At 41.1% G+C, this 26,105-nt stretch overlaps 1 protein-coding gene across 1 annotated transcript in view; it reads left to right on the top strand.

The window, feature by feature from the left end:
* The first annotated feature begins 2,872 nt into the window (after nucleotides 1–2,872).
* The window catches only part of CLIC4 (chloride intracellular channel 4), an 80,980-nt gene continuing 57,747 nt past the window's right edge, over nucleotides 2,873–26,105 (top strand). The window contains exon 1 of the mRNA XM_029227482.1: nucleotides 2,873–3,374. Within this exon, the coding sequence (XP_029083315.1) occupies nucleotides 3,303–3,374 (72 nt within the window). The 5' untranslated portion in view covers nucleotides 2,873–3,302. The remainder of the gene's footprint in view (nucleotides 3,375–26,105) is intronic.

Here is a 26,105-nt window from a genome sequence, read left to right as displayed (position 1 = left end):
ACTTAGTTTGCTTCCATGTCTTGGCTATTGCAAATAGTGCTGCAATGAACACTGGGGTGCATGGATCCTTTTGGACCATGCTTTTCTCTGGATAGATGCCCAGGAGTGGGATTGCAGGGTCATATGGTAGCTCTATTTTTAGTTTTTTGAGGAACTCATACTTTTCTCCATAGTGGCAGCACCAATTTACATTCCCACCAACAGTGTAGGAGGGTTTCCTTCTCTCCACACCCTCTCCCGCATTTATTGTTTGTGGATTTTTTGATGATAGCCATTTCGACTGGTGTGAGATGATATCTCATTGTAGTTTTGATTTGCATTTCTCTAATAATTAGTGATGTTGGACACCTTTTCATGTGCCTCTTGGCCATCTGTATGTCTTCTTTGGAGAAATGTCTATTTAGGTCTTCTGCCCATTTTTTTTTTTTTTTTTGCGGTACGCGGGCCTCTCACTGTTGTGGCCTCTCCCGTTGCGGAGCACAGGCTCCGGACGCGCAGGCTCAGCGGCCATGGCTCACGGGCCCAGCCGCTCCGCGGCATGTGGGATCTTCCCGGACCGGGGCACGAACCCGTGTCCCCTGCACCGGCAGGCGGACTCTCAACCACTGCGTCACCAGCCCCTTCTGCCCATTTTTTGATTGGGTTGTTTGTTTTGATGATATTAAGTCTCATGAACTGTTTGTAGATTTTGGAGACTAATCCCTTGTTGGTTGTGTCATTTGCAAATATTTTAACTTTTTTTGGCTGTGCCACGCGGCTTTGCAGGATCTTAGTTCCCCAATCAGGGATCAAACCTGCACCCTCGGCAGTGAAAGCACAGAGTCCTAACCACTGGACCGCTGGGAATTCCTTAACAGCATTATTTATTTATTTATTTATTTAAAGAGCTTTTTTTAAACACAAATTTATTTTATGTTGTGTTGGGTCTTCATTGCTGCGTGCGGGCTTTCTCTAGTTGAGGCGAGTGGGGGCTATTCTTTGTTGCGGTGCATGGGCTTATCATTGCGGTGGCTTTTCTTATTGCAGAGCACGGGCTCTAGGCTTGCGGGCTTCAGTAGTTGTGGCACGTGGTCTCAGTAGTTGTGACTCGCGGGCTCTAGAGCACAGACTCAGTAGTTGTGGCGCACGGACTCAGTTGCTCTGTGGCATGTGGGATCTTCCCAGCCAAGGGATCGAACCTGTGTCCCTGTGTCCCTTGCATTGGCAAGCAGATTCTTAAACACTGTGCCACCGGGGAAGCCCCAAAAGCATTATTTTTAAATTAAGGTATGTACATTATTTTTTCAGGCATAATGCTATTGCACACTTAATACACTACAGTATAGAGCAAACATAACTTTTATATGCACAGGGAAACCAAAAAATCTGTGTGACTTGCTTTATTAAGATATTCACTTTAGGGCTTCCCTGACAGCCTCCTGGCATTTACTTCTTTCCAACAAACAAGCTGGTCTTGGAGGCACTTGAATATGATGCCATCCTAGCCTACAGGGGTGGACAGGGACAGTACAAGGCCCAGTGCAGTGATAACAGCTATCACTGACTGAGCAGGACGTGTGGTAAGGCATGGACCAGTAACAGTCCCACCCCCCATCTAGAGAATGAAACTGAGGCTTAGGGATTTCAGGATCTTGCAGTTTCAGGACTTAGTCTGACTCCAGATCATGTGCTCTGGGGTAGGATGCTTCTTTAACAGAGTCCCTGTAAGAATATTTGAGCAACTTGCTACAGACTGGGAGAGGGAGAAACTGCAGGTTTCACTGTATTTTCACGCATACCTTCAGTTTGTTCAAACATTCTGACATGTGCTATGCACTGAGGATGTGGAAAGACAAACCTAGGGCTGGCCCTCTCAGGACTCAGCCTTCAACTTAAACTGGAAGGTGAGGAGAAGCTGAGTCATGTATTACCGAAAGTCAGAAGAGGGGACAAGTAACTGTTTCCAGAGGGGGTGACATTTGCCCCAGGCATTCAACAGTAGCAAACCCAGACCCGGTTCCTGGCTCAAAGTATCACAGCCCCTGTCCTCAGCGGCTTCAAACCCCAGTACAGTTTTTCCAGTTTGAGGACCACCTACATCAAAAACGTCCTGGTGCTATCTTTAGCAAACAGTAGACTCTGTTGTTAATCAGCCAAATGTATTCATTGACTAAGATTGAAAGTGTAGGTAGATTTAGAGCAACAGTACCAAGTAACAGTGAAAAAAAAAAAAAGTCCAGGTGCTTGCTAAAATGTGAATTTCTTCTTTCCCCACCGGAGGAGAATCAGAGAATTGGGTAAAGCAGGTCTGGCAAACCACACTCAGGTTTGCCAGGTGAATGGGGAAAGAAATCACGCCAGGAAAGGGGAACCGTATCGACAACGGCTTCGGAGTTCGTTGTAGCCTTCAGGCACTGGGGTTGCCGTTCAAGACTGTAGGCTCTCAGAGGAGAGGGATCGCGTCCGTGCTGTTTATCACCGGGGGCTTGGAACACTGTAGGGCCTCATAAATATTTGTGAATACGCTGGCTCCCAAGGCAGAAGTGACGGGAGAGTCAAACGGGAAAACGAAGAAGTCAGAGGAGGGAAAAAACGGTGTTTCTAAGGGGATGAAAACTTTCCCAAAAGGGAAAAGGGAGCTCCGCCTAACACAGGGCGTTGGGGAGGCGACTAGTGCGGGAAAGGGCAATGAGTCCTGGGGGCTGCAGCGGGGGAGAGGACGGGAGGCGCCTTCTTGCCTCTGCAGGCGACGGAAAGCTGAGGTCACCTGGCACAGCGCCAGCAGCAGCTGCGAGGACGCGCCCGCGCTTCGGCGGGAGGCGGTGTCAGGCGCTGGTCCCCGGGGTACTTTCCCTTCCGTCTCCTCTGGAGGCGAGGCTCAGAGTCCCGCCCACCGCCCGCCCAAGCCTTGGCTTCGTTCGGTCCTCACCAAGGCCACTCCCCCGAGCCTAGGTCAAGCCGCTTTAGCTGCCTCGAGGAGCCAGAGCGGTCCGTCCACCTCCCCCACCCGAGGCCACGCCCCCAAGCCCGGGCTGTCCTCTTTCCTCACGGAGTCCCGAGACGCCGAGCTTTGGCCCCGCCCCCAACGGGGCCCCGCCCCCGCTACTCCGCCCAGCGACTTGAAAAGGCTGGGGCTGCGGCTCACTTAAGAGTCGCGCGCTGGGCGTGGGGCGGTGCTGAGGAGTCGTCCCTGAGGCGCCGAGGCTGAGGCGAGTTAGACGCCGGAACTGTCCAGGGAGGCGCAGCGCGACAGGAGTCCGTAGCTAGACCAGCCCCGGAGCAGAAGCAGCCGCCGCCGACCGCGGAGTCCTGCCGAACCGGCCATGGCGTTGTCGATGCCGCTGAACGGGTTGAAGGAGGAGGACAAAGAACCCATCATCGAGCTCTTCGTCAAGGTGAGCGCTCGCCGCCGTCCCACCCCTCCGAGCCCCCGGCGCTCGCCCGGCCGCGGGGGGCGGCGTCCCTGGGCGCTGCTTAGCCGCAGCGCCCCCGCGCGGCGCCCCGCGCCCGGGCCGAGGGGGAGCGCTGCTCCCGCGCCCCCGGGCCATTGTCTTCAGCCGCCCGCGCCTTCCCGCCGCCGAGGCCCGTCGAGGGAGCCGGGTTGGGACCGGGACCCCAGAAAGACAGCACTGCTGGACGGGGGGGGGGGCACCGCCTCCCGCCGCGCTGGCCTCGGCGGACGCCGCACCGTCGTCCCGCGTCCGGGTGGGACGAGCTGTCCCCCTCCTGCCGGGTGCCCCGGAAGCCGCCAGCCCCTGGGACCCGTGCATGGGTGTGTCCTGTCACCCCCTCTCCCCTGCCACCGCCCGGACGCCCGACCTCACCTCACCCCACCCCAGCCTTCGGCTCTCCCAAGTTCACCCCCAGCCCGGGAGGCGAAGCCTCGAGCCCGTCGTGAGCTGATGAGCTGAACTTCTTTGAACGCTTTCTGAGCGTTTCGCTCCCGGCTGGTAGGAAACTGTAACTTTAATTTTCGATTCCATCTGAAACAATTTTTTAAAAAGAGCAGACATTCCTGGACCTCAGGAAAAGGCCGAGATTCCCAACTTGGGTTTTTCTGTCTTAGTTATTTTACCACCATCTGATTTTCTTGTTTCTCAAGCGCGAGTGTTTTGTATGATGCAACATTTTGGCTGCTCCCCTCTGTGTTGCTGCCTCGGGAAAGATTGTGTGTGCCCTTTTGTTTTGAAAGAAAAACTGATGAGGGAAAGAACTCCTCACTTGCTTGGGCTTTAAAGGGTTGATTTTTCCCTTCTGGTCTTTTCAGTTTATATATCCTGAAAGTACCATATTTGTAGACAAGTACTACCTCTAGCCCTTTCCTTTTTTCTTTAATATTTTTCGTTTTAGCAAAGATGAAAGAAGTTATGAACATCTGGATTCAACTGCCTCCCTCAAAACTTCTTTAAAATCCTCGAGATTTTCTTTCTTAGTCACTTACTTAAGCAGGGTCTTTCAGAACCAGGCTCTGAATTGGAGAGTTTAACAGAAATCCAGAACAATTTTATTCTTTTTTTCCTGAGTTTTTATTTTAAAGAACGGGAGACACTGAAGGGTGTGTTTAAGACATGGAAAGAAGAAATGATCTGCAAGTGATGGAAACTGTTTGTTTTAGGATTTTCTTTCAGTTATCAGTTTTAGAAACATTTTGATTCAGGGAACTGAAACAACAGACAGGTATAGAACCCCCAGAATATCTTCAAAGAGTCTCAGTTGCTTCGAGTGGCAGATATAGTACTTTGAGATGCAGGGAATGTAGGAAGAAACCTGAAATAAGAAAAAGGAAGAGGAGTGGGAGACAGCATGGTGAAGGGAGAAGAGTGGGTCAGAGATAAATGTTTAAAAAATTTAACTGAGCCAGGAATAGGAATGAATTTCCATAAATTCAAAAACAGTATCTACTAAACACCTAAAAAACATGTTACTTAAACATGTTACTTTAGAAGTATCATTTAGTGTCAGATAAGGGTACTATCAGTAATGGCTTCTTTTCAGCATTGTACTGGAGGTCTAGCCAATACAATAAGACAAGAAAAAGAAATAAAGTATATGAATTAGAGACAAGGAGATCAATGCTTAATGCCCTACTTACTATTAATTTAACTTTTGTTAGAAGGAGAGAGGTGTCTCCCAAACTTTAGTCACTTGCATACCCCTTCTTAGTTTTCCATATATGTGTTGAATTGGTATTATTATTTACTAAATTCAGCCCATTTTTTAACAACATAAACACATTGCCCTGAGCAATACCTGTGAAAATGTGGATTAGGTGTGGTGACTATATTTCTTATGTACATAACTATTATTTGTGTGTGTGTGTGTGTGTGTGTGTGCATAACTATTAAAAGAAAAAATGTTCGTGAGCCACCTAAAAGCATCCTGCTTATCACTAGTTGTAAGCCTTTGTCACTGGGCTTGTTGGCAGAGAACCAGGTTCAAGTCACAGTTTTGCACTCACTGGCTGGTTTAACCTGGGCAAGTTGTTTTCCCTCTCTGAGACTTGTTTTCCTCCTTTGTGGAGTAAGAGATGAAATGTTTTCTGCTGTCCTGTGGTTCGGCACAGGTAAAACTTTATACTGATGTTGATCAGGATAGCTGTTTCAAAGGGGGAAAAGGGGGTCAGGTAAATTGTAGTAAAGAGTGTTCTTATAGTTTTTAAAATCTGTGTGTGGGAAATGCAAGTGGGGGAAAATCCCCTTGTAAATACAATTATTTTGAAAGCAGTGAAAGGGCAGAGGGTGTGGTTGTCCAGTGTGGTGTGTTAAGCAGTGTTAATTATTCTGCCAAGAGATATCTGAGTTCGTAACAGAGAACTATTATCTACACTTAAAAGAAATGAGTTTAAAAGTGCCACCTGTTTAGGAGCATTAAATTGAACAGAAATAGGCTAGGACCTTCCCAACTAGTGTGACTGGACCCACAGCTACATTTCTTTGCTTGTGAGTATTGTCTTTGGAGATGTCTGTCCATGAGCCCAGTGAATCCTCATCACTTGTATAACAGCAGTGCTCCATTTTTGTTTGTTTACCGCAACACCTATAGGATAGGGTACCCTCCCAATAGTAAAAGAGGCTTACAAAGGCAGTCATCCTCAAGAGTTAGAATGCCCTCTTTCCCTACCCTGTGGGGCCTAGTAGATGTATATATTTTTGATACACCAGCCCCACTTGGGGACCACTGATTAATAGGGTGAAGTTCAAACCCTTTAGCAAGGTCATAAGGTCTCTTATCTGCTGCCGGGTTTCTAATCCAATTTGTCCACTTACTAATTGTGTGTCCCAGGACACATAAACCTCTCTGCCTCATCTGCATAGGTGGGATATTAATAGACCAACCTTATGGGATTAAATTAGTTAATATATGTGGTGATAATAAGCTTAGAATAGTGTCTAGTATTCAGTAAGTAAATAAATGCTAGTTGTGTGTCATTTTGTATATACTTATTTGTATGCTCATCTCCCCTGCTAGATAGGCAGTAAGTTCCTTGAGGGCAAGGTCTGTATATTGTTCTGAGTCGGTACCAAAGAGGATACCAAACAGTTGAAATGAGATTGTTTCCTTCTTTCTGAGCATTTTGGTGTCAATATATGCATCTGGCATGCTTCAGAATTGAGAGCTACTTACTTATTAGAACCTGGTAATCTGACTCTCAAACCTTGGTCCTTCATTTATTCAACTTTGCCTAGCCTCCAGCCTCCAAAACTCTGTGTGGTTTTATCTATCTTTTTTCCCCTCCATTTTTTTGGTACTTCTGAGCTTTTCATGTATCTGCCATATATTTTCCACCAATATTTCTTCTTGGTTATGTTCAGAATTCGGAAGCCAAGATTTCTGTATTGGGTAAAAGTAAATATTGTGTTGAACAACAAAATGAGAGAAGTTGAGAAGAGACTGAACTTTTGGATTTTTCCTTTCCTTGTATATGCCTAACTCCTATTGACGCTGCTGCCTTCCGCCCAGCCCCCACTAGTATCTTTGGTATGATGTGATGGTATTTCTGATTTTGGTTTAGGAGGAGTCCCTTTGCAGAGTTTAGTTTTATTGGTTGGAATTTAAAGTTGTAGGCATGCCATTTTGCATTGGGACACTCACTGTTGGCAGTCATCCCTAAACTGTTAGAATTGGGGTGGTGTAAAAAGTGAATCTGGTGCAGAGTGGCTTAACACATAAGAATGCTTCTTTTCAGATATTTGGCAGGATTTTTAATGTGTGTGGACCCTGGAGCCAGACTGCTTGGCTTGAATCTGGCTTCTAGTAGTGTGTCAGGGAAGTTTCTTCAGTTCTCAGTACCTCAGTTTCTTGACCTCTAATATCAGGATAATAATAATAACACAATTTTATAGGGTTGCCGAGGGGATTAACTGGTGATCTATGTCTATTAATTACGGTAGTCTAAGCTTCTGTAAGAAATACTGTAATCTGCCTCAAACAGTGGTTCAGACAAAATGGAAGCTTATTTCCTTTCTCACTTAGCAGCCCAGGGAGGGTGTTCTAGATGTTAGTGGCTTTTCTCCTTAGAGTCATTTAGGGACCAAAGTCTTTCCAGCTTCTTTTTCCACCAACCCCCATAGCATTGTCGTCCTCACAGTTGACAGAGCTGGTTGCTGAGAAGTCCTGGTTGCAGCAGTGGGAGGTGAAGAGTATGGAGGAGGCTCATCTCAAGACCCGCAGCCCAGAACTTCTACCTGTCACTTCCTTTCATACTCCAATGGGGAGAACTTTAATCACATGGTTTCGTCTAACTGCAAGGAGTGCTGGGAAATATGATCTAACCATATATCACGCTATGTAAAGTATTAGGAATAGTGCTTGGCACACAGTAGACACCTATTTTTGTTGTTGATGATAGATAGTATATTCTTTTTTTTCTTTTTTCTTTTTCTTTTTTTTTGGCCATACAGTGTGGCTTTGCAGGATCTTAGTTCTCTGACCAGGGATTGAACCCAGGCCCTTGGCAGTGAAAATGCAGAGTCCTAACTGGGCTTCCAGGGAATTCCCAAAAGTATATTATTCTTTTCTTTTTTTTTTTTTTTTGCGGTACGCGGGCCTCTCACTGTTGTGGCCTCTCCCGTTGCGGAGCACAGGCTCCGGATGCGCGGGCTCAGCGGCCATGGCTCACAGGCCCAGCCACTCCGCGGCATGTGGGATCTTCCCAGACCGGGGCACGAACCCGTGTCCCCTGTATCGGCAGGAGGACTCTCAACCACTGCGCCACCAGGGAAGCCCTATTCTTTAAAAAAAAAAATATATATATATATATATTTATATATTTATTTATTTGGCTGTGTTGGGTCTTAATTGCAGCACAGGGAATCTTTCATTGCAGCACATGGGCTCTTCCTTGTGGCGTGCGGGCTTCTCTCTAGTTGTGGTGCACGGGCTCCAGAGCGCATGGGCTCTGCAGTTGTGGCATGCGGGCTTTCTAGTTGTGGTCCGAGGGCTCAGTAGTTGTTGCGTGCGGGCTTAGTTGCCCCGCGGCATGTGGGATCCTAGTTCCCTGACCAGAGATTAAACCCACATCCCCTGCATTGGAAGGCGGATTCTTAACCACTGGACCACTAGGGAAGTCCCCCCTCCAATAGTATATATCTATCTATCTATATCTATCTATCTATCTATATCTATCTGTATAGATATCTTTTTTTAAATAGGCTTTTTAAAAAAAATTAATTTATTATTTTTGGCTGTGTTGGGTCTTTGTTTCTGTGTGAGGGCTTTCTCTACTTGCGGCAAGGGGGGCCTCTCTTCATCGCGGTGCGCGGGCCTCTCCCTATCGCGGCCTCTCTTGTTGAGCACAGGCTCCAGACGCGCAGGCTCCAGTAGTTGTGGCTCACGGGCCTAGTAGCTCCGCGGCATGTGGGATGTTCCCAGACCAGGGCTCAAACCCGTGTCCTCTGCATTGGCAGACAGATTCTCAACCACTGCGTCACCAGGGAAGCCCCCTCCAATAGTATATTATTCTTAAATGTGGGCTTCATTAATAGAATTCAGGGGATTCTGTAAATCCTTGAAATTACATTTAAAATTCTATATTAGTCTTTTTTTGGGGGGATTAGGAACCATTATTTTTGGGGAGGATTAGGAACCATTGTTCTAAATGGTGGCATTCTGAGTGTCGAACATAATTCATACAGGCAAGGTATAGAAGAAAGGTTTGGGCTACATGATCGTTAAAGTCACTTCCATTTTATTATCTGTGATTTAAAGCATTTGTTGTCATGAAGGAAGTGCCTAATACTGAGTTAGGCACTATGGGAGATATAAGAAATTATTAAACATTTTCTACCTTTAGGTTTATAAATTTTATTGGAAAGAAAACAATACAGGATGGTACATACTTAACGAGCCAAGTGTGGTTCACATTAAGTTGGGCCAGGACATATGGGGAAAGATGGAAGTAAGCTTTAACTTGACCTTGAAAAAGTGGCTGGAATAAGTGAATTGGGAATAGCCAAGAATGGGAATATTAGTTTTGACATCATTCGTAAACTCGTTATGCAGGAAACAGTAGACAGATGATACTTTCGAAGAAGAAGGACCCAGCAATGATTCAAACGCATAGTGCCAGGGAGAGAAGTTATTTAAAAGTTGAGAATGAGACTTTTAAAACCTTTTAGTCTTGTTTGTCCTCCCAACACTTCCCTACTTTTTGGATTGCTGTCTATTCAACAACTTCCCAGCAGCATTTGGAAAGGTGCAAATGGATTGTACAGATAGACAGACTCTCAGCTGTTTTTTTACAGTATAAAATGGGAGTTCTTTTTTTAAAAATTAATTTTATTTATTTATTTATTTTTGGCTGCGTTGGGTCTTCATTGCTGCACACGGGCTTTCTCTAGTTGCGGCGAGCGGGGGCTACTCTTTGTTGAGGTGCGTGGGCTTCTCATTGCGGTGGCGTCTCTTGTTGCGGAGCACAGGCTTTAGGGGCGTGGACTTAAGTAGTTGTGGTGCATGGGCTCAGTAGTTGTGGCTTGCGGGCTCTAGAGCGAAGGCTCGGTAGCTGTGGTGCACGGGCATAGTTGCTCCACGGCATGTGGGATCTTCCCGGACCAGGGCTCGAACCCGTGTGCCCTGCACTTGCAGGCGGATTCTTAGCCACTGCGCCACCAGGGAAGCCCGGGAGTTCTTTATATTTTGTTTTGAGCGCAGGCTTTTTTTTAAAACACAGACAGATGAAATAAATTTTCTAAAGGCAATGATGCTGAGAACTTTGTTTTAATAATTGAACAAAAACTAACTCAACATCAGGACAGTGTTACATTGGATGAATTGGTTTGACATTCATTTGAGGTTTCCATAGGGGAAAATTCAGGAGATAGAAATGAATGTAAAAATGTGAAGTTAATGGGAACTCTATTCTTATTATGTTTTGTCTGAGCTGTTCTTGAAGACCTAACAGTGCCTCTCTGAGCAAAGACCAAGGTGATAATTTTGGTTAAATGTAAAATTCTGAGAGAAAGGGGCCCCAAATGGGTAAGAGATGGGAGGATTCTGAGACAAGGTGACTGAACACATGAAAAGTCTAATGGTAAGGGGCGGGTGGGTGGGAGGGATAAATTAGGAGGTTGGGATTAACATATACACACAACTATATATAAAGGAGATAACCAACAAGGACCTGCTGTGTAGCACAGGGAACTATACTCAATATTTCGTAATAACCTATAAAGGAAGAGAATCTGAAAAAGAATGTGTGTGTGTGTATAAAAGTGAATTACTGTGCTGTACACCTGAAACTAACACGGCATTGTAAATCAACTATACGTCAATTAAAAAAAAAAGCCTAATGGTATGAATAATAATAGGAAAGAGGCAATGCGGAGGACCTGGCTGTCACTAAAAATCTGAGTTGGTTTGGAAGGATGCTTACCGAGATGCCTGGAAGCTGGTAAAAGGTTGGTGAGCAAGACTTGCCCACTTCCTGTTTCATTGGCACTATGGAGCCTCAGTGTTCTAATGTCTCCTGAATAGGGAATTAGTGAGTCTATAAAAGGGAAATTTGTTAGTCAGGATGGGAAGTGTGATTAAGGCATGAATTAAGATTTTGATCAAGTAGTAGAGTAAGTTAGGATAGGTTTGCCCATTGTATAGGTTCCTGTAGAAAATGGAAAGGGAGTTTCTGAAGGAAAATAACATGAAGGTCGTGATTACAAACTGTCCAAGTATGATTTAACAGAAATCTAAACTTAATTCAGGGCATCAGTTTGCAAATTCTCTTGGAAGTTTTAATCCTTTTGTCTTTTTGGAGACCTGACTTTTATCCATCAGTGCTCAGTACCAAGAAATGGTATAAGGAATATCAGTTAGCCTTGTTTGGTTTCTGTTATTTTCCTTTATTTAAAATATAAAACCAGGAGACTGTATTAGTCTAAATTTATGAAAATAACTTATGTAGATAAATGAGACTATATTTGAAAGTTGTGCCAAAGATGGCCTAGGAGTCTTTCATATTTTAATATCAGTATTTTGAAGAGGGCTTCCCTGGTGGCGCAGTGGTTAAGAATCCGCCTGCTAATGCAGGGGACACGGGTTCGAGCCCTGGTCCGGGAAGATGCCACATGCCCGGAGCAACTAAGCCCGTGCGCCACAACTACTGAGCCTATGCTCTAGAGCCCGCGAGCCACAACTACTGAAGCCCGTGCGCCTACAGCCCGTGCTCTGCAGCAAGAGAAGCCACTGCAATGAGAAGCCCGTGTACCGCAACGAAGATCCAATGCAGCCAAAAATAAATAAACAAATAAATTTAAAAAAATCTATTTTGAAGAAGTAACAATATTAGAACCAGGGCCATGTATTGACCCTCAGAGCATAGATTTTGTTCTGTAGATTTTTTTTTGCTTTGCTTAGAGCTGAAATACAGTGTAACTCTAAGCAAGAGGTGTAACAGGTTTTTACGCTTTTTTGGTAATAAAATTATTACTTCCAACTTTACAGGTGAAATAATTCATTTTTGTGAAAAGGATTAAGTTTTCATTAGAATAGTAAAAATGTCAATCGTCTGTAATAATTTAAGTATTGAATTTTACCATCATGCAGCATAGCTATTTATTTGTATGTGTGAGAGAAGGGAAAAGGAGAATCTGAACAAACATTGGAGAATACAGAAACAAACAGTTAGCTGAAAGCTGAAGTAATTAAGAACTTTTTTAACAATATGTGAGTTCTGTGCATGTTTTCCTCAGCTAACAACCAGTTGCTTTATTATGGAGGTGGACACCAGGTGGTAGGTTGCTAGAGTGAAAGTTCATTAAAAGCTAAAGACAACCGAATCAGGCCGTTGTGCTACATAGGGAAATGGAAGAGTGGTGAGACCAGACTACATAGACTAATCAAGAGAAAAAGAAGATGGTTAGACTTAAATGAAATTTTGGCTTTGAATATACATATGCACAAGACTTAACTGAAAAATTTGCAGAGACATAAACTTATGAAGAGTATGAAGTTTTGTGTTATTTGTTCTTCTAAGTTACAGAATATTTTAGTTAACTCAGGAATCTACATTTTTGATTTAAAAATGTTGAGGGCTTTTTGATTCTTCATTATATCAAGTAAAAACTGTTGCTAGCCATCAATAACATAGACTTGATTTACATTTTGTAATTGTCAGCAGGACCCTTGATTGCAAATGTACCTAAAAAAAGTGACTCAGAATAAATAGTATCTGACCTTAGTCTGTTTTAGTTTAAATATTGGCCCTAAATTTGAAAAGTAATGTCATTTTCCTTCTGCTTCCTAGTATATTCATTTGTATGTATTGTGCTTTAAAAAAAGTTTTTTTTCCAGTTAATAAAAGCAACTCTTGTTTACTGTAGACAACTTAGAACACAGAAAAGCACCATAAAATAAAAATTATTTATATCCCCTTTTTCTTGAAATGACTGCTATTGCTATTTTGTTATGTGTCCTAATCTTATTCATAAACTTGCGTGAATTATTGATGATATTTTATGTATAATGTTTTAATGTTCTTCATGACAGCAGAATTCTTGGAAGAATGCACAGTGAAGCCCAATCTAATATGTAACATGTATTGAGTTAAGTGAGTTGGTTTAAAGAAAATTTACTTTATTTAGGTTTTATCAGAGAAACTCAGATTGGATTTACCTTCCTAACGGCACTAAAAGAACATTTACCCTGTTTGATCTTTGCTTGAAGAAGGGAAGCTTTTATGTTGTGAAATCTGCCAACACCTAGAATTGCTCATAGTATAGAAATTGATTAAATGGTTTGAAGGTAGGCCCTCCTTTGTGCTCTTTAGGAGAAATCTGTTTTGAAAAGTCAAATTATATTTTAGTATTAATTTTCCCCTTCAATAACTGTCTAGTAGGTGAGGTATGCCCATTTTATAGTTGGAGGATATAAGATGCAATCTTTGTCTAGGAACAGTCGAGTACAGTATAGGGATCATTATAGAAGCAAATATTGAATACTTTCCATGCACTAAGTGCTGGAGAGGGAAAGAAATAAGAACAGGTTCCCTTGTCTTCAAGGAGCTTACAGAACAGCTTAATGGACAGAGGATGAGTAAATGAGCCATGGTTGATGATGGCTTTTTCCCATGTAATACAGTGACTTTTTGTCTCATATGCTTTTTAAAGTCCAGTTGAATTAAGACCTTTAGAAATGATTCATGTGGCAACCTACATGACATAATTGACTTAGAGATGAGTGAAATGTTTATGTTGTATTCTAACAGATGAAGGGTAGTTAGTATTACTGAATCTACCAAGTACTGTATATTATCCGTTTGGAGAAACTTTTATCCTTTCCCTCAATAATTAGTTGTGTTATATTCTGTAATTTTGTCTAAAATAAAACTGTGATACTTCTTGCCATAAATCTTAAATGGATCCTACTTTCTCTAGTTGTTTATTGGATTAGATACAAACTCCGTGATCTAGCATTCATAGTCTTTCAGATCATGATCCTGACTTGTGTTTTCAGTCTTTTCCCCCACTGCAGCTGCAAATATACCTCATGTTCTAGGCAGATTGGTCCTCAACATGCCCTGTACTACTCTGCCTTCATGGAAGATTTTTGCTCTTGTTTCTTTCGTTTGAAATATCTTCGGCTTTGCCAGCCTCTCCCCCTACCTTCAGTTTCTGCCTGCCAGAATAGTATTTGTTCTTTTTTCATTCAATCGTTTAAAAAATATTGAAGCACTGTTCTAGGGACTTGGATACATCAAAGAACATTATGGCATTCATATTCAGTTGGGGGAGGCAAAAAATAAACGTATGTCTACTAGTGAAAAGTGCTATGAAGAAAAATGAAATAGGGTAAGGAGTATAGAGAATGATAGGGGGGTGTGCTCTTTTCGATTCAACAGAACATTCTGTTGAGTATGTAGCCTTGCAGAAAGTAGCATAGGGAGGCGAGGGCAGAATCAGGGAGACTCAATAGGAGGCTGTTTAGTAATTCAGGTAAGAAATGAGGGTGGCTTGGACTGAGGTGAGAAGTAGTCTAATTCTGGATATATTTCTAAGATGGAGATCACAGGATTTCCTGATGGATTGGATGTGGGACGTGAAAGAAGGAGAAGTCAAAGATGATTCTGAGATTTTTGTTCTGAACAACTAGAATGATGGAGTTGCCATTAACTGAGATGGGGAAGCCTTTGGGAAGGGCTAGTTCTGGTGGAGAGATCAGGAGTTTAGTTTGTGATGTGTTAAATTTGAATATTTTAAGACCTCATGGAACCTGTTGTCTAGTGAGAGAGGAATATGTTAAAAAAATACACAAATATAGTATATAATTACATTAAGGACAAGAACAGGGTGTCTTGAGAAAGAATGACAGGAAATTCAATTTAGATGGAAGCTTAATGAGGACTTCTTTGAGAAAATGACTTGTAGGATGCATAGTAATTAGGGGAAGAATGAGAGGAAGAGCATTCCAGGCTGGAGGAATTGGCATATGTAAAGGCTGGAAGTATTCAACAAATTGAGAGTGTGGCTGGAATAGAGAGAACAAGACTGAGGTGTAGAGTGAGGTAGACAGGCTACATCATGGAGGTTCTTGTGTGTCATGTGAGTTTAATATAAATTTATTTTATTTATTTATTTTTGGCTGCGTTGGGTCTTCATTGCTGCGCACGGGCTTTCTCTAGTTGCAGCGAGTGGAGGCTACTCTACGTTGCGGTATGCGGGCTTCTCATTGCAGTGGCTTCTCTTGTTGCAGAGCACAGGCTCTAGGCACGCGGGCTTCAGTAGTTGTGGTGCATGGGCTCAGTAGTTGTGGCTCGCAGGCTCTAGAGCACAGGCTCAGTAGTTGTGGCGCACGGGCTTAGTTGCTGTGCGGCATGTGGGATCTTCCTGGACCAGGGATTGAACCCATGTGCCTTGCATTGGCGGGTGGATTCTTAACCACTGCGTCACCAGAGAAGTCCCATCATGTGAGTTTTATCCTTAGTAAAAAGGAAGTTCTCAAACGGAGTGTCATGATTTGATTTGCATTTTAGGATGAGTAGTCCAGCCGTTCTGTGGAAAATGAAGAGAGGCAAGAGTGGAAACAAGGAACACTACTTGCAGGCTGTTGTGATGGAGAAAGATGATGGTGGTGGTTTGGATTAGGATGGTGATGGAGAGAAGAGAATGGATTTGAGATAAATTTTGGAAGTGGAGTACATAGGAAGATACTGAAAAAGGAGTTCTGAGAAAGAGAGAAGTGTGAAAAATGACTTGGGTATTTTAGTAGAATCACTGGTTGATGGAGGTACCTTTTATTGAGATGGAGGAGGAGCAGACAGTGTTCAGTTTTTGACTTAATGAGTTTGAGATGACCGAGATGTCTAGTAGAAAGTTGGATGTACAGACCTGATGCTCAGAAAGAAGTCTAGGCAGAGTAGGGAGATTTGGGACTTGAGTGTGTGTGTGTGTGTGTGTGTGTGAGTGTGTGTGTACACATACTTTAGTTGTTTGTTTGTTTATGTGGTATTTAAAGTGTGTGAGATCATTCTGTGGAGGAGTGAAGAATAGGGAGAATGCCCAGGACCAAGTTCTGAGGAACTCACAACACTAAGGGGTTGTAGAATCGAGAATCTGGAAGAGGAGAACTAGGAGGACTTGCAATCAAGTGGTAGTGGGAAGAGGAAAACTATGAGAGCCAGGCACCAAGGAAACTAGGAGAAGTTTGTAAGGAGGAAGCGACCAGTTGTGTCAAGTCAGATGAGTGTGTATTTGCTTTATCAGCCTGGAAGTCATCGGTAACCTTAGTAGTAACAGCTTTGGTGGAGTGGTGGTGGGGAAGCCGTGATAGAGTGGGTGGAAGAGTGAAGAGGAAGTAAGAGAGTGGGGTCAATGAGTAAAGCCAAATTCTAACAAGAAACTTGGCTGTGTAGAAGAGACAGGTTGGTAGGTAGAAGGGGATACATGTCAAGGGAAGGCTTTTAAGAAAAAAAAAGTATCAGCTGTAAGAGCTATAATGTAGGAAGGACCACTTACACCATCATCTTAAAGGGGAAAATATTTCCTATGAGAATCATCATAATTCACTGACTGGGAGAACTTTTTACTGCAAGGAAGATCTGGTTTGTGTATATTTAGAATAGATGCTTAATCTCACTGACTTTTTCTGTTGCATTTTCCAAATGCATGAGATAGAAATATAGAAGAGTATTTCATACTTACTTGAACTATTATAAATATTTACGAGGTGCTTTCTATGTGCCAGGCACTGTTTACTGCATTACATGTATTAACTCATTTGATTGTTCTTCAAGAAAGTATTTGCTGAAGGAATATACAGAAGCTTTTTTTTTTCCTCTTCCCATGAACAGAGTTGATTCCAGAGGAGACTGGGGGGAAAAGAAGAAATAAAAGATCACATTATTGGGGAAAAGCAGATGCCTATTAAATTCACAGAAATCTTCATATAGAGAAGCCAGAGAAATAAGCTGGGAGTAGAATGCAAATCACTGGGCTCAGTTCATATTTGCAGTTTTGATTTAGAGCCTCAAAATCATTGTTACTTTAGATTGAAATGAACAGTTACCTTTTTTTCCTTGCAAAATAAAAAAGATTGAAGGGAGAGTCCACAGCTGTGTTCTGACCCTAAGTTTGTGGTTTGACAGCCCACAAGCCCCAAGAGTTGCTGTCATTCTCCTGATGACTCAGCAGGGACCCATGTGCTAGATTATGGTGTTGCCTCAGTGTTGTTTGTAAAGGTTCTTTCTGTCCTGTGTAATGTTTGAGATTCGAGATCCCAAAGTCAGACCCAGGGGATGATTGTGGACTTGAAGTATCATTTGTATTCCCTATGTAGGCACTGAAATAGTCTATTTCAGAATTGAAGATAATTAGAATTAATACTTCAAGTAGGCAATTGAGGTGTCATTTGGAAGACTGGATCTTTGTGTTACATTGTTGTTGTAGGGTAGTTGTTAAGAGCATAGGTTCTGGAGCAATGTAGACTGTTTCAACCCTAGTTCTCCCTTTGTGCCTTAGTGTCTCCACTGGGGTAATAGTATTTACTTCTTGGGTTTTTGTGAAAATTAAAAGAGTTAATATAAGAAAAGCACTTAGTGCCTGACACAGTAAGCATTGTTTGCTTGTCATCTCATGGACCTTTGGGAATGCTGAGTTAAGACTGCCCATGGATAGTTTGTATGTTTAACATATATGCTTTCAACCTCCAGGATGTTACTGTGAGAAGCATCTGCCAGTCTGCCATTACAAATAGGTGGGGAACTTTCCATTGTTTATCAGAAGAGCAGGTTTAGTACAAAAAAAAGTCCAAGATTAGACCTGAACTTATTCCTGAATTAACTTCAGTGAACCATGATCCTGTTGACACTTGTTAGGTAACTAAAGGACAGTCAGATTGGACTCTGCCATCTTAGAACATCTGCCTCAGCAGCTCTCTCTGGACTTGTAGCTAAAGCTGAGAGTCCATTATTATCAGGAGTGTTTTTCTTGTTTTTTATTTCTTTGTTTTGTCTTCTTTTTCTTTTTTTCTTCTTATTCTTTTCTGTGAGAGCATAAAAGAAATAAAGAGGGATAATCTAAAACATATAGGATCTAGTGGTTCTGCAGAAGTACTTTTGACTTATGGATCTTGGCATATATATAGGTTTCACTTAGCTCCCTGTGCTACTACATTTCACTGTTCCTTGATTTTTTTGGTAAACTTTGGCATGGCTGTAATTGATAGATGATGTAAGGATCATAAAGTGACTTAAAAATCCTTCATTTTATAATGTTATAAGCGTTTTGAAACTACTTAATTTGTTCCTATATAAGATAGAGTACACTGGTGTATAAAAATGAGCAGTAGGTTTTTGTTTTCCTATTAAAGTCAGAGTAATAGTAGCAAGATAATAGGTAGCATTGAGTGCTTACTGTGGTTCAGGCACAGTGTGCCAAGCCCTTTACATATGTTAGGTAATTTAATCCTCATATAAACTCAGAAATAGGAACTATCAGTACTGTTTTACACATGAGGTTTAGGTCATTTCTTGTATGTGCTCACAGGGCTGGTAAGTAGCAGTACTGGGATTTGTACCAAGGTCTTTGTGATTCAGAGAGACTGACTCTTAACCGCTAAGAGCTTTTTTATTTGTTTATATTCTTTTTCTCTGTTTGAAACTTGAATTTTTACCTAACAGAGTTTTGTTTTCACTATTTGCTGTTTTCAGTCGCCCTGAAAAATAAAAAAGAAAGAATTCAGAGAATGTTTAAGAATATTTCGAAAACACTAACAACCAGTGAGCCTAGATAGTTGTTAAATGAGTTTGGTGCTTCCAGTTCTCTTGGTTAAATTTGAAAGGAAACTGTAAACTTTCCATTACCTCATCTCTTTGCATTTTGGGGGCCTGGTTAATTAGTATTTTTAAAAGTACTTTAAGGGTTTATTTATAAACTTGTCGAGGGACTTGAATATCACATATTTGATTTTAGGATTGTTTTTTCCAATTTAGAAGTGTCAAACGGTTCCAAGTTTAACAAAAATCATGTATTAAATTGTTAGTTTTAGTTTTCCTGTTTTTTTTTTTTTTTCTTAACCTCTCCCTTCAGAGGAGCCTACACTAATCTTTGCATTGTTGACAGAAAAAAAGCAAGGAAGTTTCTTTTTGTGGAGAGAGGAAATGGCTGTTAGTTCAGGACTTTATCCATATTAGGTATAAACTAAATATAGATGTGTATTCCAGGAGTGAAGTCACATCTATAAAGTTTCTTAAGCAGAGCTAATGAGATCAGCCAGTGCTTTCGGATCTGGGTTTTTTCTTTAATCTTTGGCTCACTAAAAGCTTACCAAACTGATTAGTCAGCCTTCCATGTCCCTTAAGAATTTTTTTAATAAGGAATCTTCCTTTAAGCAAACGTAACTTTAAACTATTCTGCTTTGTGTATAAGGAATAGTTACTTATGCCTCTTTTTTTTTTTTTTAGGCTGCGCTGCGGGTCTTGCGGATCTCTGTTCCTTGACCAGGGATTGAATCCCGGCCATGGTAGTGAAAGCCTGGAATCCTAACCACTAGGCCTCCAGGGAACTCGCGCTTAAGCCTCTTTTTGAGGGGGTGTAATAAATATTTTAGTTTCTTGACCCTCTTGTTATTTTCCTATCTCTATTTTTTGTTTGTTTGTTTGTTTAGTTAGTTTTACCCTTAAGTCTTTTTCACACATATTTTTACTGTGAGGCTAGACTCTTATTGTCTTGTTGTCATCTGTTTTACTTAGTATCTTCTTGGTTTATTTGGTGTTTAACCATTAAGTCAGATCTCAGTGTGGTCAGGTAGTAATAGGATTCTTCTGATTGGTTGGTTAGTACAGGTATTGTAGTAGACCAGAATGAAGAAATCTCCCATTTCTGGCCAAAAGCACAGGTCGTTCTCAATAAGGACTTTTTTTTTTTTTTTTTTTGCGGTACGCGGGCCTCTCACTGTTGTGGCCTCTCCCGCTGCAGAGCACAGGCTCCGGACGCGCAGGCTCAGCAGCCATGGCTCACGGGCCCAGCCGCTCCGCAGCATGTGGGATCTTCCCGGACCGGGGCAGGAACCCGTGTCCCCTGCATCGGCAGGCGGACTCTCAACCACTGCGCCACCAGGGAAGCCCCTCAATAAGGACTTTTAAAAGTCCCCCCAAAGCATTCTTACCCACAATAAATGTTTTCAGCTCTTGTGCTCCTCCACAGAGCCCTTTGTAAGCATGCCAAAACATTCAGGCACTTAGCAAAGCACTATGCTGCTGAAGAGAAGAATGATCTACCTTTATGGCATATCTTTATTAGAAATATTTTAAAATACAACTAACTTTGTAAAAAGTTTATCTTAACATATTTCAAGGGTTTTAGTTCATGAAACCAAATGCTCTCCGAGGTTTAGTTCAGGTATCTTTTGAATCCTTCTCTGATCTTCGTGCTTCCTCAGCAGAGCTAACCCTTCCTACCATCTGTCTGGAGCACTGTGCAGTTGCATGTTCTGTCACTCATCTGAATCATTTTCCTTCATATCATTGTTCCAGTTAGAATGTGAATTCCAGGAGATGAGGGGTCAGGGATTATTTTCTTCATCTTTTATTTCTCACCTAACACAAATCTTGTCATATAGGAGATAACTCATCAATTCAGTAAGTATCTATTAACGTTTTGGGACAAATTGGTATCTGTAGTCTGGGAATAGAAGCAAGTAAGAGAGTATTAAGTCTGTTTCTGGTACTGTGTTCTATATTAACTCATAGTAAAATACCAGAAATAAAAATAGTGTTCAGTTATTGAATTTGAGACTTGTAATTTAGGTTTTATGACTAAGCTGCTCACTAGATAGATAGCCATTGATCTAAACTTAATAACAGATTGGTTTAGAGGTCAAGAATCTTCAAATTATATAACTGAAAGATCAGGTTTAAGTTGTTGTTCTCATCTGTAAAGTTGGTGTGTTTCTTAGAAGTGATGAACATTCTAGTCTGGATTTATCTTATGTACCCAGAGTAGCCTGAGTCTTGGGTGTTTAGACCCACACAGAAAGTTGAGACTTGAGATTTCAAAATCAGGTCCAGATAATTAAATTTTCATAATTGGAATCAGTTTATTAGAAAACAAATATAAATGGAGCCAATAAAATTTATCAGTGGGGCTTCCCTGGTGGCGCAGTGGTTCAGAGTCCGCCTGCCGATGCAGGGGACACGGGTTCGTGCCCTGGTCTGGGAAGATCCCACATGCCGCGGAGCGGCTGGGCCCGTGAGCCATGGCCGCTGGGCCTGCGCGTCCAGAGCCTGTGCTCCGCAACGGGAGAGGCCACAACAGTGAGAGGCCCATGTACCGCAAAAAAAAAAAAAAAAAATGTATCAGTGATAATGGGGGCAGTTTGCCAGAGAAATGAAAAATATTTCAAGAGTAAATTATTTGACCAGAAAGATATGGTATTTCCAAATGAACTACCTGAAAGATAAATATTTTGTTGTGTCTAAAATAAAACAGATAAAGCATTGTTTTAAGTTAAAATTTGCCTTTATCATATTTAAGGCACCTGTGCATTGAAATGGTAAGTAACTTTTCACAGCTGCAATATGTTGTTGCATATACAGTTTTAAAAGAAACTTATTTTGTAATATGTTTTAATGAAAAATTTAAACATAGATAATCCAAAATAAAATACCAGAGTCATTCATTCATATGTTTATTGTGTGTGAGTATTTTATATTAAAATAGTCTATAGCATTCTTATGACTTCAGTTTTGCATTGCTTATTGTTGTTATTAATCCTTTGTTCTTAGTCATTTAGAGGTCCAAAATTTAACTAAAATAATACTATAGTGTAATGAGCACATGAAAAGATGCTCAACATCGCTAATTATTAGAGAAATGCAAATCAAAACTACAATGAGGTATCACTTCAAACTGGTTAGAATGGCCATCATCAAAAAGTCTACAAATAGGGACTTCCCTGGCGGAGTCCAGTGGTTAAAACGCCGTGCTTCCACTGCAGGGGGCACGTGTTCGATCTCTGGTTGGGGAACTAAGATCCTGAATGCCGCGCGGTGTGGCCAAAAAGAAAATAAAAAATAAAAAGTCTACAAATAATAAGTGCTGGAGAGGGTGTGGGGAAAAGGGAACCCTCCTACACTATAGGGTAGGAATGTAAATTGGTACAATCACTATGGAGAACAATATGAAGGTTCCTTAAAAAACTAAAAATAGAGTTACCATATGGTCCAGCAATCCCACTCCTGGGCATATATCTGGAGAAAACCATCATTCGAGAAGATACATGCACCCCAGTGTTCATTGCAGCACTATTTGCAATAGCCAAGACATGGAAGCAAACTAAATGTCCATCAACAGAGGAATGGATAAAGAAGATGTGGTACATATATACAATGGAATATTACTCAGCCATATAAAGGAATGAAATAATGTCTTTTGCATTATGGATGGATGGGCCTAGAGATTATCATACTAAATGAAGTAAGTCAGAGAAAGACAAATATCATATGACATCACTTATATGTGGAATCTAAAAAGATGATACAAATCAACTTATTTACAAAACAGAAACAGACTCACCGGCTTTGAAAACAAACTTATGATTACCAAAAGGGAAAGGTAGTGGGGAGGGATAAATTAGGAGTTTGGGATTAACAGATGCACATTACTATATATAAAATAATCAATAAGGACCTACTGTTTAGCACAGGGAACTCTATTCAATATTCTGTAATAATCTATATGAGAAAAGAATCTGAAAAAGAATGGATATATGTATATGTGTAACTGAATCACTTTGCTTACCTCTGAAACTAACACAACACTGTAAATCAACTATACTCCAATATAAAATAAAAATTAAATTAAAAAACACAATACTGTAGTGTAATGAGCACATGGAAAGATGCTCAACATTGCTAATTATTAGAGAAATGCAAGTCAAAACTACAATGAGATATCACCTCAAACCAGTAAGAATGACTATCATCAAAAAGTCTACAAATAATAAATGCTGGAGAGAGTGTGGAGAAAAGGGAACCCTCCCACACTGTTGGTGGGAATGTAAATTGGTGCAGCCACTATGGAAAACAGTATGAGGTTCCTTAAAAAACTAAGAATAGAGCTACCATATGATCCAGCAATCCCACTCTTGGGCATATAACTGAAAAAGGTGAAAACTCTAATTTGGAAAGATATGTGCATCCCAGTGTTCATAGCAGCACTATTTACAGCAGCCAAGACATGAAAACAACCCAAGTGCCCATCAACAGATGATTGGTTTACAAAGATGTGGTACACACACACACACACACACACACACACACAGTGGAATATTACTCAGCCATAAAAAGAATGAAATACTGCCATTTGCAGCAACATGGATGGACCTAGAGATTATCATACTAAGTGAAGTAAGTCAGACAGAGAAAGACAAATATTATATGCTATCACTTTATGTGAAATCTAAAAAATAGTACAAATGAATCTATATATTACAAAACAGAAACAGACTCATAGACATAGAAAACAAATCTATAGTTACCAAAGGGGAAAGGGAGGGGTGGAGTATGGGATTAACATATGTAGACTACTATATGTAAAATATATAAGCAACAAGGATTTACTGTATAGCATAGGGAACTATATTCAATATCTTGTAATATTCTATAATGGAAAATAATCTGAAATATTGATATATATATATATAACTGAATCACTTTGCTGAACACCTGAAACTAACACAATATTGTAAATTAGCTGTACTTCAATTACAAAAAAAAAAAGCTGCAAAAATAAATAGCTTAAGAAAAAAACCACCAGTGCTGTAATGTGTATCTTTATAGCCATTTTCCTGTGCATAACCATTGTCTTTTTTTGGCTGCATCAGGTCTTTGTTGAGGCATGCGGGATCCTTGTTGAGGCACGCAGGATCTTTGTTGAGTCATGCGGGATCTTTAGTTGTGGCGTGCAGGCTTCTCTCTAGTTGTGGCGTGCGGGTTTTCTCTCTCTAGTTGTGGTGCGCGGGCTCTAGGGTGCGTGGGCTCTGTAGTTTGCAGCATGCGGGCTCTCTAGTTGAGGCACGCTTGCTTACTTGCCCTGCGGCATGTGGGATCTTAGTTCCCCGACCAGGGATCGAACCCACGGTCCCTGAATTGGAAGACAGACTCCACCACTGGACCACCAGAGAAGTCCCCATGTAATTGTTTTTAAAGTCCCTCACAAATCTCATTTATCCTCTGAATTCTTCATTTTCCTTTTATTTACCTAAAGCGTAATCTCTTTAAAAACTTTCTGGAGAATTTAGATTCTTTACAGAGGGAGAAATTTTTGACTCTACTGCTGACCTCTTGATGGAATTTCTAGTTAAAATTGCTTGGTCTGGGAACTTGTTGATAAAGAGAAATAGCTCTTACGCGCTAAAGTTAGGTAGCTGCTGTAAGCACAGATTGGGGAGGAGGAGTATTTTTTGAACACTTAATTGTTTTCTTTCTCTCCCAGGACTCTTTCTGAATTTAGTTTATACTACAGCATGTATATTTTTAACTTGCCCTTAGGGGAGGTGGGCTGCCTGATTTTGCCTTGCATAAGAATTTCGCTCTAACATATTTGTCTTCAGCTGATAAGCAAGGGAACACTGGCAGTTAGTGAGTTTATCTTTGGTTAGAAGATGTTAAAAGAATGAGGCTTAGCCATTGAAAAAGTCTGAGATACATTTTTTTGTATGTGACCAAAGTGAGAATATGTAATTGTAAAGGGCAGCTGTTTCTTTTTTTAAATAATATAATCATGCCTTAATATAATAAACATTAATTAGTTTTCTGTGTTCCTGAAATTAACTCATTTAAATGTCACACATTCAAATTCTACATAGTTTTATCTGAAAATATCTTGATTTCACTTCCATTCTTTAAAGATATTTTTGTGGGATGTAAGATTTTGGGGTGATTTTTGTTGTTTTTATTTCAGTATTTTTAAAATGTAGTTCCATGTTTTCTGGCCTCCATTATTTCTGATGAGAATTCAGCTGTCATTTGAATCATTATTCCTTTGTATGCAGTGTAGTTTTTTTTTCTAGTTACATTTAGGATTGTCTCTTTTTGCTTTTTAAGCATTTTAATTATGATATACCTAGGTGTGACTTACTATATGTTATTCCTACTTGATGTTAATGAAACTTCTTGAATCTGTAAATTTGTCTTAATTTGGGAAAAGTTCAACTGTTATTTCTTGAAATTTTTTTGCCTCATTCTCTCCTCTCCGACTTCTGAGACTCTATTTAAATATATAGACCTTTTGAGGGCTTCCCTGGTGGCGCAGTGGTTGAGAGTCCGCCTGCCGATGCAGGGGACACGGGTTCGTGCCTAGGTCCGGGAAGATCCCACATGCCACGGAGCGGCTAGGCTCGTGAGCCATGGCCGCTGAGCCTGCGCGTCCAGAGCCTGTGCTCCGCAATGGGAGAGGCCACAACAGTGAGAGGCCCGCGTACCGCCAAAAAAAATATATATATATATAGACCTTATGATCTTTTCATAGGTGTTTGAGGCTCTGTTGATTTTTTTCACTTGTTTGTTTTTTTCTCTTCTTCAGATTGAGTAGTTTCTTGCATCTGTCTTCACATTCATAGACTCTGTTCTACTGTTAAGCTCATCTTGTGGTTTTTAAAACATTTCAGATATTGCATTTTTTAATTCTAGAATTTTACATTTTTTTTTTTGTGGTCTCTCTCCTGAGATTTCCTATCTTTCTTTATCATGAGTTTATTTTCCTTTGTGTCCTTGAACATAGTTATAATAACTGCTTTAAAAATCCTTGTCTGCAAAATGCAGCATCTAGGTCTGTTTAGCGTGTATCTCCTTGATTATTTTTTCTCTTGAGAATGGGTCATGTTTTCCTGTTTTTATGGGGAATCATTTGGATTGTATTCTGATATTGTGAATGATAAGTTGTATCAGTGGAAACTTTGGATTTTGTTATGTTCTTCTGAAGAGTATTGATCTATCTTTCTCTCTCTTTCTCTCTCCCTTTTCTTTTTCTTCCCTCCCTCCCTTCCTTCCTTCCTTCTCTTTCCCTTTCCTTCTTTCATTCTTCCTTCCTTCCTTCCTTTCTTTCTTCCCCTTCCTTTCTTCCTTTCTTCCTTCCTTCCTTTCCTCCTTCCTTCCTTCCTTCCTTCCTTCCTTCCTTCCTTCCTTCCTTCCTTCCTTCCTT

The sequence above is a fragment of the Monodon monoceros genome, unplaced genomic scaffold (genome assembly GCF_005190385.1).
Source record: "Monodon monoceros isolate NGI ecotype Baffin Bay Population unplaced genomic scaffold, NGI_Narwhal_1 Super_Scaffold_18, whole genome shotgun sequence".
Classification (NCBI taxonomy): domain Eukaryota; kingdom Metazoa; phylum Chordata; class Mammalia; order Artiodactyla; family Monodontidae; genus Monodon; species Monodon monoceros.
Note: the sequence above shows the minus strand (reverse complement) of the source record. Positions and strands in the feature narration are given on the sequence as shown.